General features: G+C 40.2%; 1 protein-coding gene across 1 annotated transcript in view; it reads right to left on the bottom strand.

The window, feature by feature from the left end:
* Positions 1 to 3,029: 3,029 nt before the first annotated feature.
* ada2a (adenosine deaminase 2a) overlaps positions 3,030 to 16,997 on the bottom strand; it is a 26,238-nt gene continuing 12,270 nt past the window's right edge. Inside the window, exons 8-10 of the mRNA XM_062546663.1 lie at positions 11,733 to 11,890; positions 11,362 to 11,564; positions 3,030 to 5,956 (exon numbers count right to left, since the gene is read on the bottom strand). Of these exons, the coding sequence (XP_062402647.1) occupies positions 5,866 to 5,956; positions 11,362 to 11,564; positions 11,733 to 11,890 (452 nt within the window). The 3' untranslated portion in view covers positions 3,030 to 5,865. The remainder of the gene's footprint in view (positions 5,957 to 11,361; positions 11,565 to 11,732; positions 11,891 to 16,997) is intronic.

The raw sequence follows: 16,997 nt of genomic DNA, 5'->3' as shown, positions 1-16,997 counted from the left end.
TTTTGTCCTGCAAGTAGAAAGTTGATATGTGGCGGAAAGTAGTCCCACAGTCAAGACAGTTTTAGCGATGTTTACGGACGCAACGGTGGAATAAAACTATATTCTAAATATACAGGTTATGAATACAAACGGGAGATAAGCGGGATAACGGCCTTCGAGGTCGACCGGTTCGATGGAAATAATGGCACGGCGGAGGTAACTCCGTCTCCGTGCTTCGCACGTCGCCGGAGTTCTAGACCTCCACCTAGCCATTATTTCCATCGAACCGGTCACCTCGTCGGCCGTTATCCCTTACGTATAAATTGCAAACGTGGTTCTTCTCGTTCTTCTCGTTCCTCACGCGTCTCAGACTTCCAGATGTAAACAAGGAGCGATCACTCCCCTGACAAACTGCAAGGCTGCAATAGCGGATAGGGACACTAGGGGCGGGAGGAAATATTACTGTTTTCGATCAAAACTGGTCAGTCAAGCAAAACAACGATTTCTAAGCGATTTTATGACTATGAAAGTATTGCATATGACTACCAGTACCAGGACCAGGCTCTAGAGTTTTTGGATGACATCACCGGAAACGGAACATTTTCAATTTTAGATAACCGGTTAACAATTCATATTTCATAATGTAATTCAATTACATTTTCCGTACCTAATATTTTTGGAAACCTGTGACTCTTTTACTCTACCATATGAAAGACAAATATTGTACTTTTGCATGAGCATGAGGAGAGCGAAATATGACCTCAGTTATCGGTTCCAAATTCTATCAACTACTATAGTGATTAATAGGAGGATGTTTCTTCATACTGTAGAACAAACCTGTTAGCAACTGAGATTTGAGAAGTAGTCTGGTGTTAACAGGCTATCCTCCATGTATCCTCCAACACATCCCCTTTTAACTGTCCCAGCACCACTCCACTCAAGACATCACACATGCCTGCCTTTAGGATTTCCCTGCCCCTCACACACACACACACACACACACACACACACACACACACACACACACACACACACACACACACTTACAGGCTCCCTCTACTAGCATGACCTCAGAAAGTTGGGTTGGCCCCCCTTGGCCGTGGATCTGCCCAAGGTTTCTTCCTGGACTAGGGAGTTTTTCCTTGTCCCTGTTGCTCCTGGGTGTCCCTTGATGTTCCCTTGGAATTTATGTGTACATTTAGTGGCTGTACACCAATCGGCCTGTAGATGGTGCTTTTGAGCGAAGGGTTGCTGGTTGAGGATGATACTGTCACATGGGCGGCGCCAGGGGGCAGCTAGGGGGTGCTGCAGCTCCCCCTGGATTGGCCATAGCACCCCCGTAGCACCCCCAAGAAATTAATGGTTTATATCTCATTTTAAAATATGTAAGCGCACCAAGACACATGTCATTTTCTGTGAAGACAGACGCATGAATACACTGGACACGTAACCAGTCTATAGAGCTTTAACAGCGCGTGTTGTCAGATCTTTCTGTAACACTTGTTGTAACGCTATAGGCCTAGACTACTTACAGGCAATTTTTTTTTTATCATCATTATTTTGGCCTATAGCCTAAACTAAACTGTGGGTCATTAAGAAAACATAATGAAAGTTTTGTTGTAACTTAGTGTAACCGATACATCAGCAACTTTCATTGTATACGACCAATCACTTCTCGTGGCTGCCTCCACTTTCCCTGTCCTCACGGCTGCAACTTCTGCACTCGTTTGTGCTTTTTAACGGCATGTTTATCAGATCCCGGAGCTGCCTGAGCCTCCATGTCAACAATGAATGAAAATTAGCTTACTATCAATTCGACCGAGTATGCTACACACATTGTTTTCTAAAGATACAGGCAATGAGCAGCCAACCACCTTCAATGAATAGTTTTTAATGTATCTGTCTATAGTCACTAGGCTACTCAAGACTCTGCTATAGTAGACTATAATCTTTGGGACAATTAGGGCAGGATTTGAGATTCGGGACAACTCGACGAGGAGATTGCTGATCAGTGGATAATTTGTGGCACAGTGGAAATATGGTATGGAACCACGAATAAAAAGAAAAAGAAAGTAGGCCTAAACATTTTCCAGACAATAAATAATTTCTTAATTAGGTGTTATCATATAAAGAAGCAAATTAGGGGGGAGTGATGTGAGCGCTTATTCAATGTGTGTGTGCGTCTGCGCAAGTAAACTGAACCACTGGAGATAACATGGATAGAAGCAACAAACAGCGTTATTTAAAACATCTATCGGATCATCTATCGGATTCTTGCTGTCCAGCATAGAAACGGTCTTGGCCAAATGAACGTCGTAGCAAATAACCTGATGACACCACCTCTAAACATTTATTTCGCTCTCGTTGGTGTGAACGCAGGGGCTGTTGCTCAAACAAATGAATGAGGGCAATGATCTGCATCTCCGTTCACCAAAAGTATGTTTTGTTAATCCGTTCACACAAAACATAATTTCTGAAAGGTTCTCTCCAGTAGGCCTATTAACGTGCTATATTTCTAGTAAGTAAGTAAGTAATGTTTATTTGTATAGCGCATTTTAACGTGCACAAGTGCAACCCAAAGCGCTTCACACACAAGACTGATACCAGAGAATAGACGGGCTCTGCTGATACATAAGACAGTGCCGAAACGGAGCGGCGTAGTCGCCATGCGTTCCCGTGACAAGACAAACAAACAAAATTACAAATAAAAACAAGACAAAAATGCCGGACGGAGCGGCGTAATCGCCAGCGTTCCCGTGACACCAAGACATACAAGACAGACAAACAAAAAAAATCAAATAAAAAATAAAAGCAAACAAAATCAGAAAAGTCCACGCCAACTTAGCCCAATTGACTGCATCAGTAGACGACCGAGAAAAGTCCCAGGGCAATGATGACACACAGCCCTGATCAGACCAACCCGGAGGAATTCAAAATCGCTAAGTAAGGTAAGGTAAGGCAATGTTTATTTATATTGTAACAAACTCGATGCGAGTTGTCATCAAAATTTTCTAAGTTCATGAAACGCACGTGCAAAATTATCTTTCAAAGTGAGTATTTATTTGTGTGAGTGAATTTGTGATATGGGAGAAAGAGAGAGAGAGAGATAGCAGCCCAATCGGGCAGAGTCTTTTAGTCCACACACTGCGTAGGCCTAAGCAGCGAACTCCAAACCAAAAACCCCGCGCACAGCCGTGCGCTTTCCAACAAAAAAGCAAAACTTTCAACAGTCCATAAAATCCAAAAAAGCAGGTAATCCGTACATTCGGTGAAAAAAACAAGTAGGCCTAGACAATTTCTCGGAAATCCCGCCAGCAAAAAATAGAGAGAAAAAAGGAGCGATCTCACCTCTTTGTAATTCAGTTCATTTGCGAAAGTCCGACAGTAGATTCCATAGCAAAACGGGCGTAATGATGAAGAGTAATCCATACAAAAATAGCACAATACTTGACATTCATTAATTCGGACTTGTTAAAGAAATTCTGAAGGATATCAGACCATTGCGTTACCGGCATTCGTCTACCTCCATTCATTCCTCTTTCCGCGTCTCATTCAAAACGGAGCATGTGATATAAAGGGTCTATGGCCATAGGACAGAGAGTGAGAAGGTGGGTGCGTGCGACGGTGACAAGGTGAGTGACAGTGAAAGACCCTATAGACTTCCTAGGCTCATGCTCACTCTATATTTACGCCCATATATTCTTTAAAGGGAGAATGTACCAAAACGGATCAGCGCCTGGCCAGGCTTTCTATGTGTTCATTTACATAGACATTTGTAATATTTAAGAAATAGGCTATAAATAAGCCTACTTCGCTCAAATGTAAACATAACTAACTTATTCATTAATTCAAGTTAATTTGAAAAGCACTTTATGTGGCTGAGGCTACAATATAGAGCATTTCACGTGCACTGAGTGCAACCCAAAGCGCTTTACACACAACACTGATACAAATAGTGACGAACGGAATGGCGTAGTCGCCAGCGTACCCGTGACGACATGAAACAAACAAATTTACAAAATAACATCATGAGACAAGACAAAAAATGATTGACTAAGTGGCGTAACGGCCAGCGTACCCGTGACAACAACACAACAAACAATTTCACAAAATAACAAGACACAGACAAAAGATACCGGACGGTGGCGTAATCGCCAGCGTACCCGTGACACCTAAACACACAAGACAGACAAACAAATAAACAAATGTCAAATAAATAATAAAACAAACAAAAACAGAAAAGTCCACGTGTATGTGAGACTAAGTGTAGGCCTATGTATATTTCAGTTCTGTAAACTTTAAACTTTTTGAGATATTAGCAAAATATTTTTCCCCATTGACTTTTCATAGACCTCTGAAGTTCGCCTACAAAAAGGATCCAAAGCTGCCATCTTTGCCCATATGAGGGATCGGGAGTTAATTGAAGCCAACTGCCTATGGCAAGCTTTTTTGTGGGCGAACTTCAGAGGTCTATCACACTGCACTGCTGTGAAATCACAGAGGATGCTGATTAAGCTAATTTGCACCTGTGTCAAGAGCCAGCTGCTCAAGGCCCTATCAAGTTTAATTGACAGCCAGTTAAATTGAACCTGCATTACTGCTCTCTCATCAGCTCAGCTCTCTCTGTCAAACCATTCACTCATCCACACACGCACACCTGACTGCAGCACTTCATATATACCACATTTCTCCATGCACTCCACAACACTCTCACCTTAACCTAACTCCCCCACTTCACTGCATCATAGAAAGCCACACTCCTTACAGACAACATCCACTCACACACACACACACGCTCACTCACACTCAGAGGTGAAAAAGTCAAGCTTTAGAGAGTAAAAGTCCAATCACGTATTGGTTCTATCTGTGCACTTAACACAGGTGATCTCACCAACTAGCTGCTCTACCTGGCTAAAGAGTTGTACTAATTAGAATCGGCTAATACTAATTAGCTGGTTTTCCACCTCTGCACACACTGCCCCTTAAGCCTACCTTACACTGACAGACTTTGACAAGATTCGGGGAAGATTATTGAAAGATTGTAGTCCTTTAACTAATGCCCCTCATTCAAGCTTTACTCAAAAGACTAAATCTACTCTGTCTCAAGCTTAAAGCATACAATCGGACGTTTGTTTCACATTTTTATCTTAATGTACGTATGTCTTGCTTTTGCATGCACTGGTAATTTCCTCGAAATTACGTTTTCTAGTTTTGTCCTGTTGTGCGTTGCTGACCAAATGTAAGTGACATTTACATTAACTGTTGTTTAATAAGAGTACAATGTCTTAAAACATATTAGCTTAATTGCCGCGAATGTGTGGAATGTTTAGCAATTAGTCAGTCATATATCTCGTGATTCACACATCGTGTTAATGCTATAATTTCATAGTTAACATGTTACAATATCGTATATTCATGCAAGCTTAGCTGTTGGCACTTTATATCTGTAATGCCATTTGTAATTACGGATGGCAGACTGTTACAATGTATAGCCATGTAAGTCACGTTGTTTTAGGCTTTTCCACGTGCTACTTTATACTCCCACTTCGTGGTGTTATTACTGACATTGAACCTGTTCATTATGTATATTTAGCATGTCTTGATTGCACAGTTAGAATGCGATGCTGATTGTATTCTGTATTTATTATTTTCTAGAAACCACAACTTGACACAACACAATATGACAAACTCAACACAACTTAACAAATTATAATTTGTTTGTCAACATACCAGTCACATACTTTTGGATTGTGGAATAAATGGTCAATAACATCTCCCTGGAAGATTTGCATTCTTTCTGACCGAAGAATTAGACCAGCAGTTGTATGACCCGCAACATATTTCATTATTTCCTACACACACAGCCGGTTATAGGAAAAAAAAAACTTATGGTAAATTCTCCATCACAAATTTGTCCCACTTTTTTTGCCATATGGACAATGCTTCCTCTTTTTGCTGAGGGGATAAGGAACTGTACCTGAAAGAGAAAAAGTTGGGATTATTCAATAGCATTTTCTCCTTACACCGTGTCCTAACTGCAAGCGACGCGACCGAATGCGTACGACAAAATCAGTTCCATCGCTGTATTTTCAATTGGAATTTTTTATTTGATTTGATTTATTTGACCAACTCATATTTAAAATAAAAGAACATGATACAGATCATAGACCGCACCATCTCTTTCAACAAGAAAGTCAGGATTACACAAAAAAGCCCTGAGGCTTATTTCCATTGTGGTCCCACCAAGAAAGCAAGAGAGACAGATGGCAACAGATCTTAATCAGTCAAGAATGGTGGTGTGACATTAGACCCCCCCCCCCCCCTCCCCAACAAAATAATTAATAACAATAAATAGATTAAATAAATTCCATGAATAAAAACTACAGACAATTGCAAATAGCAGACAACTACTGTCAATAGCAGGACCTAAGACCTATTCTGATTTATCCCTCAGCCATTTTCTTATTAACATTTAAAACTCTCCAGATTTCTTATCGACTTAATATGACTTGGCAATCCATTCCACAGACTAGAAGCTACACACAAAAAAGAAGCTTTCCCTATATTACTTTTTACTCTAGGAAGTACGAAGTCTGTGGACCTGCCCCTAGTGGAGTAGTGATGCACATCTCTCACTCTGTTAAAATAGTTCATTAAGTATCTAGGTACATCTCCAAAAACAATCCTATGGGCCACACTCAGCTCAATCTGAGATACTCTATCATCTACCCTTAACCATCCAACATTTCTAAAGTGTGGGGAGTCCAGATGTGTTCTTGGATGTAGATTCAATATAATTCTTATCATTTTATTCTGTGATGTTTGTAGCCTATGCTTGAAGTACTTAGTGAGCCCATTATACCAAGAACAGCAGGCATAGTCAAAGTGGGGCTGAATTATGGCTCCTGCAAGAGTCACCAAGGCTCTTGAATCAAGAAACTTAGCAATTCTTGCCAAAAAACGTGTTCTTTGATTTACTTTAGAAATCACTTTTTGAGCTTGTTCACCTCCAGATAAACAACTATCCAAAACACAACCAAGATAACTGACTGATTTCTTAGCAGTGATTTCAGTGTCCCCTACTGACACCTGGAATCCTGAGTGCTTATTCAGTTTCATCCTTGACCCAAACAAGATAGATTCAGTTTTGCCTAGATGAAGAGACAATCTATTGACTGACAGCCACTTGCTGACATTCAAAAGTTCTGTGCTTAGAATTGATTCAACAATGTGTTTGTCTTTATGAGAGTACAGCAATGCAGAATCATCAGCAAATGAAAACAGTTCACAGGAATACACACTCTTCAAATCATTTATATATAAAAGAAACAAAAGTGGACCCAAAACGCTCCCTTGAGGAACCCCACATGTAATTGATTGTGATTGGGAGATTGTACCCCCCACTTCTACCACTTTTTTCCTATCATTCAAATATGAAGCAAACCATTTAAGTGCTAAACTATTCAATCCAATAGCCCTCAATGTTTTTAGTAATATAAAATGATCAACTGTATCAAACGCCTTTTGTAAATCCAGCAGGACCATACCACAGAGTTTACCCCCATCAACCTCCTTTCTAATAAAATCAATTAAATACAGTAGGCATGAGTCGGTTGAATGGGATTTACGAAATCCCGATTGAAATTCATTTAATAAATTGTGGGATTTCAAGTAATTATCAACCTGTTCAAAGATAATTCTTTCTATTATCTTAGATAATGTGCATAAGATAGAGACAGGTCTATAGTTACTAGGGTCCAGTTTATTACCTTTTTTATAAAGTGGAATTACTCTTGCCATCTTCAGGTCTTTGGGGAAATATCCTTGTTCAATAGACATATTAATAATGTGGGTAATGCATGGGGTAATGCTCTCTGACGCATCTTTCAAGAATCTCGCAGAGATGTTGTCAAGACCTGTGGCTTTAGTACTATCCAATTTTTTTTGTTTTTCAAGTACTACTGCCTCTGACACGTTAATCCTGACTGAATGCGATGCGACCGAATGCGCCAGGTTGCTTTGCTACTCGACTTCTTCAACCCTGTTTATCGATTATGCTAACCGTTAGCATTTCTATGGGATTTCTCATAGACATTAGCCATAAGCTAACGCATTAGTTTCTATTCTGTAACTTGGAATGATTGCCTACGTGACTGCACTCAAACAAAACATTGAAGGAAATAACTGAAATGTAGGCCTACTCTGTTGTTCTGCTTAGTTTTACAGTAAAAGATTGAAAAGAATTTCAGCATCAGAGTTTCCCTTGGGAAATTGGTTAGCCCTATATATCCTATTCTAATGTAGCTGGTTAGACTTCATCATTAGCCTACCACACACACAAGAGGGGGCAAAATTACAAATGTGTCATAGAGTGACAATGCATTGGTTGATTTGGTTAAAAAGTCACAGGCTGGTAATTGATTACCATAGTAATGTTGCTACTCAGAAATAATGAGCTGTAAAGTAACTCAGACTTAAAAAAAAAAAAAAGATTTTTTAAGGATATTGACTTATTATCGTTATCGTCAAAATCACAAAAAATATCGAGATATTATTTGTTGCCCATATCACCCACCCCTATAGGCCTAAATAAAAAATAATTTTGACATTATACCAGGCTAGGCTTTTAACAAGTATTATGGAAATATCTGACTACACGCACTGTTAAAGGTTTTACCAAAAAAGTGTGTGTACAATAAGCTTTACATTTGTATTTGTTTTGATTACATTGTGTAAGTTGAGATTTACACTAAATCATTTATTTAACTGCTACTGTATAAACAAAATGCTGATGTTTGCAGAAAAAATGCTATGGCACTTGTGTTCATATGGCAGCACATTTGAAATGAAAATGTGCTATATATTACTTTTGAATTCATTATTGAGTTTTGCGTATAATAATGTGATTAATCATGCGATTAATCGTGATTAAAATTTTTAATCGTTGCTCAGCCCTATTTATACACATTATTTGAACCCAGTCAGAATAGCTACGTGGTTACATATTTGTCAGTCAACTTTGAGGGCTTCACTCAAAACATTCTGAAGTCACGGCAAAATGGCTGACGATGCCTCTGTGGTAAAGCGTGAACACAACTGGAAGAAGAATTCAGGTAATGTACTAAGCTGCATAAGCATAAACCTCTAGTCCTGTACAAGAGCCTATAGTGAACCATAGGCCTATTGATATTTATGCTGATTGAAGAGGTTGCTTGAAGGTTGTTGATATTTAAGTTCCATGCCTTTAAAAAAGGGTGGGTTTTGAACATTCTAATACAAGATTCCATTCCGCAACAATTAAAGGTTCTAAAATTCTATGTAGAATTCAATGAACCCAGATATTCTTTAGAATGTTAATTTTCCAACATTCCTGTCACACCGGTGTGACGGTACACTCTTAAGGGTTAAATAGGCTACTTTTCCACTAAAAACTTTAGCTCAATATTATGTGCAAGACTGATGTTTGCCAAGCATGCCAAAGTGTTAATCTCTTAGTATAGCCTACTATCATCATACATTTTCGCATACACAGGCTACTGCTACTATCCAGAAATATGTTTTGAATGACATATGGGGCGCACGGAGGTGAACGGCTGGACAAACGCGAAATGACAAGGTGCTAAACAATTTAGACCTGTAGACAGGCTGTGGTTAAAATGGTGAAAACCAGTAGGCCTAGGCTAGTCTGCCACAGTTTCAAGCACAGACTAGTGTACACGCGCAGAAATTAAAAGTCAATAGGCCTAGGCCATCAGCATCATGAGATTGCGGTCATTATCGGAAAATCCTGACATGTCAAACTGGACGCGAACGCGAGGCAAAGCCAACAACAACAAAAAAACAACAACTTCATAAATGATGTCTTTTTAAGTCCTCTTGTGGCTGGGTTGTCTCAGGGTTGTGTCATCAAGGGAGGCGGGAAACTAGAGCGATTTAAGCACAACAGACTTTATTTTCGCAGAGAGAACGCATCATACTATAAATACATTAATTACAAAACCGTACGACACTGAAATTTGCCCTTGAAAATAATTACAAATATATATGCCTAGGCCTGATTCATGAATGTTGCGTTTGCCAAAGAGAAAGTAGCCTAATCATCGCCTATGGCTATTCTAAGCCATCAAATGTGTCAATATAATATGCTACATTACAGCAAATAGGCTGCACATGTACAGGAAAGGTGTTATGTCCGAGATAGTCCATCAATTCAACTATTCAACTTTCTAATGCACCGCCGATTTATTGCTGCGTGATGCTATGCCGCCTGAAAAACTTGCGTACACGAGTTGAGACTAGACGTGAGATTTGAGCGTAGCCACGAACACATTCACATTGATAAATGCCATACTTTGCGTGGAAACAAGCGTACGCCTGTTTTACGCCTGTTTTTGGTCGTACGCACGTTTCATAAATGAGGGCCAGTATCCCCCAGCGACTACCACGATAGGACATAAATATTCCCTGTGTAAAAGACGAAGATATTCAAATTTGAGAACCTTGTATAACTTTGAGGTCTTAAACACATCATTTGATATATTTGCCATCCTTTTCATTTTCAAGGCATTAGAAAAGTATTATTCTTTTTGTAGTATGGGAATTAAAATATAGCTATTCCATTCAATCAAAGTATATCAGAGCAGTAAAATCTATTATTTATTGTAAATGTTTATTTTGGTATCCCCAAAACACCTGTAACAACATGCATTTAATCTGTGAATGGTACTTGGTACAACATTGGTACTAACACACTAGATGTCCATATGCTTAGCTATTTTCATATGGATTTCTGTGGTCCTACTAGCTACCCCACATACTGTATCATTTCAGCTGCATGAAAATGACTCCTTGTTTTATCCTTGTTATTGTCATGGTCATTTGTTGTGGAGGCTACCAATTTTGAACTAAAGACAACATTAATAAATGTATGTAGTTCAACATTAAATAGTGACTGATACCAAATAATAAAAAATAACTGTTTTTAAAAACCTTCAATATCACACTTACAGCACACCTTTCAGAAACCTTTTAGAAAGTCAAGAGACATTTAGTACGGTCTTGTAATGGTTTAAACATGGTTATTATGAGTTCTTCCATCCTAGAAAAAATGGGAAGGCTAGGGAAAATATTTGTCAAGATATCAATGCCCAAACATGGATTGGGTTTATCAGGCTGTAAAAAATAATTTCGAGGTCTGGAAAATATATGAAGACTACGGATACGGAATACGGAAATATTAAACAGGCTTTGGTTTAAGGACCCATTGATGTAGACAAGGTTTGACTTTGAACAAAATCTGAGATGATGCAGCAAAAAATGATCTGATTTGACATGGAATGACCCATATACACCGCAGGACAAGATTCAGAACTGTAGTCTCACCTGATGGAGTTTATTGCAAGTTCTTTCAGTGTGCCTGCACCAGATGTCAGTCCAGCAATGCCCACAAATGCCTCATAAAAATCATATGAGAGACCACTTGCACCGAATATGGCTGGGTCATCTGAACTAATCACGAGGGGGTGACCCTCAGACATCAAAACTGCAGCAGGATGGTCACGCAAGTCTGACACAAGCTTCAGTACCTACAAAAAAAAGAGAATGAGTAATATGACTCATAAAACGTAAAGGGCTTCTGCGTGTCTGGCAGTGGTATGGGGATATTTATGATGTTTTTAAAGTCTGTAGTTTAAATGATTTACATTTTATGTGACTATTGTATCTGTCATGTAAAAGCACTATGAAATGCTTACTTGGTTGGATATGGGACACACCTCCACTGCTACCCCCATTTTCCGAGAAAGGGCCTTGGTAGTTGGATGGCGCACCAAAGCAAATCCATGTCCAATGCGTGAAGTATTAAATAGGAGAGCATCCAGCATGTTCCCGTCCACATCTGTCCCTTGCAAATCTACATCACAAGAGAACTAAAGCAGCTGTTCAAGAGAAAAAGCCACCTTATCCTTACATTGCCACAGATAACATCAAGCATCCAGTCATCATTCACAAACATTTGGCTCATGAAGAGATCCAAGCCAGACTGACTTGACTGGCCCACATAGAACCCTGACCTAAACCCCATCAAACACATTTGTGATGTGATCTGGGAAAATCCTTCACATGATGCAATTTCAACAACTTATGATTCTGATACCATCTTAGCAACATGATCATAGGAGGATGGTATCCCAGACTATTCCAGGGGACAGTGTCCAGAATGTTGCTAGGACAGTATCAGAATCTTAACTGGGTGAAATTTCACCAGAGGGTTGAAACAGCAAAAATCAAGGATTTTTGAGTGCACCATGTGAAGGGTTTTGTAGATTTAGTCGTACATTTGGCATGAACTAATGGAGATTGTAAACCAGGCCTTCTCATCCAACATCAGTGCTTGACCTCACAGATGCTTTTCTAGACGAATGGGCAAAAAATCCCATTTACACACTCCATAGACTTCCCAGAAGAGTGGATGCTGTTATGGCCATCTTACACCTATAGATTTAGAATGGCCATCGTATACCTATAGATTTATGGGAATGGGATGTCATAAACGTTCCTGTAGGTGGAGTGGCCAGGTGTCTTTTGTCTTGTAAGAGCCAGATTTCACATTCCTTTGAGGCAGATAGAGCTGAATGCCTTTTGCTGCTAATTTACATCTGTTTGAGCTTCTGATAGCTCATTGTTGTCCTAGCTGGCTGTGGCCGGCACCCCATCAAGCAGCCATCACCACTTCCTCCATCTATACAGTGAAAGTCAAATGGACAACTTCTGAAATACTTATAAAATGTATGTTGTAAATGTAATACATCCATGTTTGGTCTTGAATTAAAGGAGAATTCCGGTGTGAAATTGAGCTTAACTGTACCGAAACATGTTAAGGTGTACTCACACGTGTTGTAAGACGCACTTTCGCTCACCCCAAGCATTCCGAACTCCTCCGTTTTCAGCCTAGCTTGCAGTAGGCTTGAATCTATTAGATTAGGCATCACGTAGCCTATGCAGCTAAATCGCTATTTTTAAACCATTAAAAAGGTTCAAAGTAACTCCACACTGCACTGGTAGACTTCTGAGGGTCCTGACATCCTGATACTTCGAACTTTGGAAGTGCACAGGAAGTTTATTAAAAAAGACTGTTTATTCAAGCAGTACCTTCATAGAATCTCTCCGCTGGGCGCCATCTTGTGGTGAAGTCGCGATAAGTCGACTGACGAGCACAAACGAACAAGAAAGACAGGGGGACATATTGCAAACATATTTTTTTTTTTTTTTTTTTAAGATTATTTTTTGGCCTTTTTATGCCATTATTTGGACAGGACAGTAGAGAGAATGACAGGAAGTGAGTGGGAGAGAGAGTCGGGGTGGGATCTGGAAAGGACCACGGGGCGGGAATCGAACCCGGGTCGCCAGCGTACGGTGCAGGTGCCCCAGCCAGTTGTGCCACTGCCGGGGCCATATTGCAAACATTTTGAGCTTTGTTACTCATCATGCTCATGTAGACAGTATAACTATATATTTTCTATGGAATTACTTTAGCAATATGTTCCCCTGTCCTTCCTGTTCGTTCGTGCTCGTCAGTCGGCTTATCGCGACTTGATTCCAAGATGGTGCCCAGCCGAGAGATTCTATGAAGGCACTGCTTGTAAACAGTCTTTTTTAATAAACTTCCTGTGCATTTCCAAAGTTCTCAGTATCTCATTTTAAATGGCAGGACCCTCAGAAGTCTACCAATGCAGTGTGGAGTTACTTGGAACCTTTTTAATGGTTTAAAAATAGCGATTTAGCTGCATAGGCTACGTAATGCCCAATCTAATAGATTCAAGCCTACTGCAAGCTAGGCTGAAAACGGAGGAGTTCGGAATGCTGGGGGTGAGCGAAGGTGCGTCTTACAACACGTGTGAGTACACCTTAACATGTTTCGGTACAGTTAAGCTCAATTTCACACCGGAATTCTCCTTTAATACTTGTAATGTGGGCAACAGCCTGATCACGGTTTCATTGCAGTCTAATGTATTTGTACATAGTTGTGGACTAAGAATCACATTATAGAGTTTTAGACGCCACACCCACTTTCAGGTAAAGAAGTCCTGCTGAGTGGCTGGATGAATGAAAAGAGAAGCTCTTGCAGTCATTCACTCTCTTCCTTCTCTATCTCGGCTCTGGGCGAGAGGTCACTCTGATCTCTGGTCCCCCCCCCTCTCTCTCTCTCTCTATCCCTTTCCCTTCCTCTCTCTTTGTCTCTTTATGATTTGTTATTTTCATTATTTGATATATTGTTTTATCTGGTGTATGTAGCATTGTAACTTGGTAACTTGTTAAGGTCCAAGTTTATTGTTTGTTTTGAGGTTAAATTTACTTTCTCTTTTGTTCCTTTGTTTAAGGATAATTACTGATATTACTTTACTTTTACATTCAAAGGCTCAAGGCCTAATAAATGGTTAATTCTCCTCGCTCAGTTTGCATATTTCTAAAGTCTAGTGTGCCATTCCATTCTCTGCCATAGTTTACAAACTAGTTATTTGGCAATTTATTAGAGGTACAATATATCTTATGGAGTCAGATAAATCGTAAATAATTTATTCCTAATAACATTGCCATCTAACTTCCCAGATCTTTACAGTCCAATTCAACCTCATTGAAGCGCCGGACATAGACAGAACGCATATAAAAGTGGGAATATATTATATTGTTGCATATTATTCCTATTTACAGTCTATATAGTGTATATTCCGGTATGCACTGAATGCAGTGTTACTGTGCAAAAGTAAAACTTTGGATAACATTCTGATATGTAAGTTCTTGAATTGTACAATTGTACATACAGTGGCTTGCATAAGTAATATAAACCATGAAGCCAGTGTTACCTTTCAGTATTCCAGTAGATTCAAATCAGTGAGCAAGTTTGACTTCTTACAGCGCTGCGCATATCTGGCTAAACATGATACATGTTAACAACGCAAACATGCACTGTCTAAAAGCAAGGCTAAGGCTACAGCTAACACTGAATCAACTCTCACTACTGAGTCTTTTCCTCACAGACAGTCATTCCCTGGATGAATGGATGGATGAACTGCAGCTGCAGGTCACCACACACAGATTCATAATGGACTGTATGGTTTTCACAGAAACCTGGCTAAACAAAGTACCCAACAGCGCTATCGAGCTAGAAGGTTGCTGTGTCCTCCGAATAGACAGAACAGCTGTTGAGCCCAACAAGACCATTGGCTCAGGAAAGCAGTCATCCAGTAACCGGAAGGTTGCTAGTTCCAGCCCAACTCCTCCTGACCCTGTCGAAGTGTCCTTGAGCAAGACACCTAACCCCAGTGCTCCCGATGAGCAGGTTGGTGCCTTACATAGCAGCCTCTGCCATCGGTGTGTGAATGTGAGGTATGATTATGTAAAGTGCTTTGGGTGCTCGCAGCTGATAAAAGCGCCATATAAATGCAGTCCATTTACCAAATACCATTGATTTATGTAACAAAACTTGGAGCACGGACACCACCTTCACGGAGAGTCACTACACGGAGAGTCACTACTCCACTAACCTTGAGCATCTCATAGTTAACTTTCTATCTGTCAAGATAGTTTACATCTACTTTTGTATAAGTTGCATACACTGGATGCTAATGCTAAGCTTCCCATGAAAGAACTGCATTCTGCTATCAGTAAACAATAAACTCTGCATCCCGAGGCAGCCTATATTGTCATGGGTGACTTCAACCACCCGGATTTCAAGACTGTATGGCCTAAATTCCATCCAAATGTATCATGAGCCACTAGAGGAGACAATATATTGGACCATGTCTATACTAACATGACTGACGCACACAAAGCTGTTCACCTCTCCCACTTAGGACACTCTGATCACCGGTCATTGCTTCTACTGCCCAAGTACTACGCACTCATCAAATGTGTGAAGCCCACAGTGAGGACTAGGGTTGCAAAATTCCGGGAATTTTCAAAGTTGGAAACTTTCCATGGGAATTAACGGGAATATACGGGAATTAACGGGAATAAATGGGAATTAATGGGAATAAACTGGAAATGTTGTATCTGGCAAGACAAAGACCTTAATGTACTTGGAAAAAAAACATCTTTCATAATGTTAGTTAAAACAACCTGATGTAGTGCAAATTCAGTTGAATTTCTACCCTGCACACAGGTCGATTACATGCACACAACAATCAACATAGGCTACTAGACATATAGGAAACCTAATTTTCCCGGTGAAAATGTCATTGCAAACATTATCTCATGTGGGAATAACTGGTGGGAAACTGGGGGAAGTTTGCGAAAAGAGTCGCCCAGTTCTTGGCGTGTCATGACTGTTGTCCTCATGCAAATGGAAGAACGTAATTTTGCATCTCTAATGGGATGGTTAATAATCATATGGTCATATTAGGCTACTGGTCTGATTTAGCTTGGCACTTTCTAAAATAATCACAATTTGTGAGGTTTGGGGTCATACATGAATGTAATGTCGGTATTTTTTGGCCAACCGAGGCTTAAAATAAGTTCATTAAACATTTTTGTAACAAGTTGAGTTCAGCCAGTGTTCACGGCAGTCTTGGCTAGCTAATGTAAGCTGCTAGTAAAAAGCAAAATTCCCGTAAATTCCCATTAATTCCCTAATTTCATGTAATTCCATAAAAGTTTCCCATTTTGAATATTTCCAAAATTCCCCAGCTTAACTTCCCATGGGAAATTTCCAGAAAGTTTCTGGAAATTTACCGGAAATTTTCCGCCCCTTTGCAACCCTAGTGAGGACAGTCAAAGTGGCCAGGGGAGCCGACTCGGCACTTCAGCAGCGGTTTGAAAACACTGCAGTGATAGCAAGCATAGTCGGCCCGATTCTGGCTGAGTGCCGGCAGTGTCGGCCGAGGCCCGGATCGGCTGAAGCACAGCAAACACAGTCGGCCCGATCCTGGCTGAGTGCTGCCACTGTCGGCGGAGCTTCAATTGGCTGAGGCACTGTACCCCCGTTGAATGGGCCGACACTGACATGCAGTAGTTGGGCTGGT

This window comes from Sardina pilchardus, chromosome 10 (assembly GCF_963854185.1).
Source record: "Sardina pilchardus chromosome 10, fSarPil1.1, whole genome shotgun sequence".
NCBI classification, from domain to species: Eukaryota; Metazoa; Chordata; class Actinopteri; order Clupeiformes; family Clupeidae; genus Sardina; species Sardina pilchardus.
The sequence above is the reverse complement of the archived record's forward strand: the minus strand, read 5'-3'. Positions and strand labels throughout refer to the sequence as shown.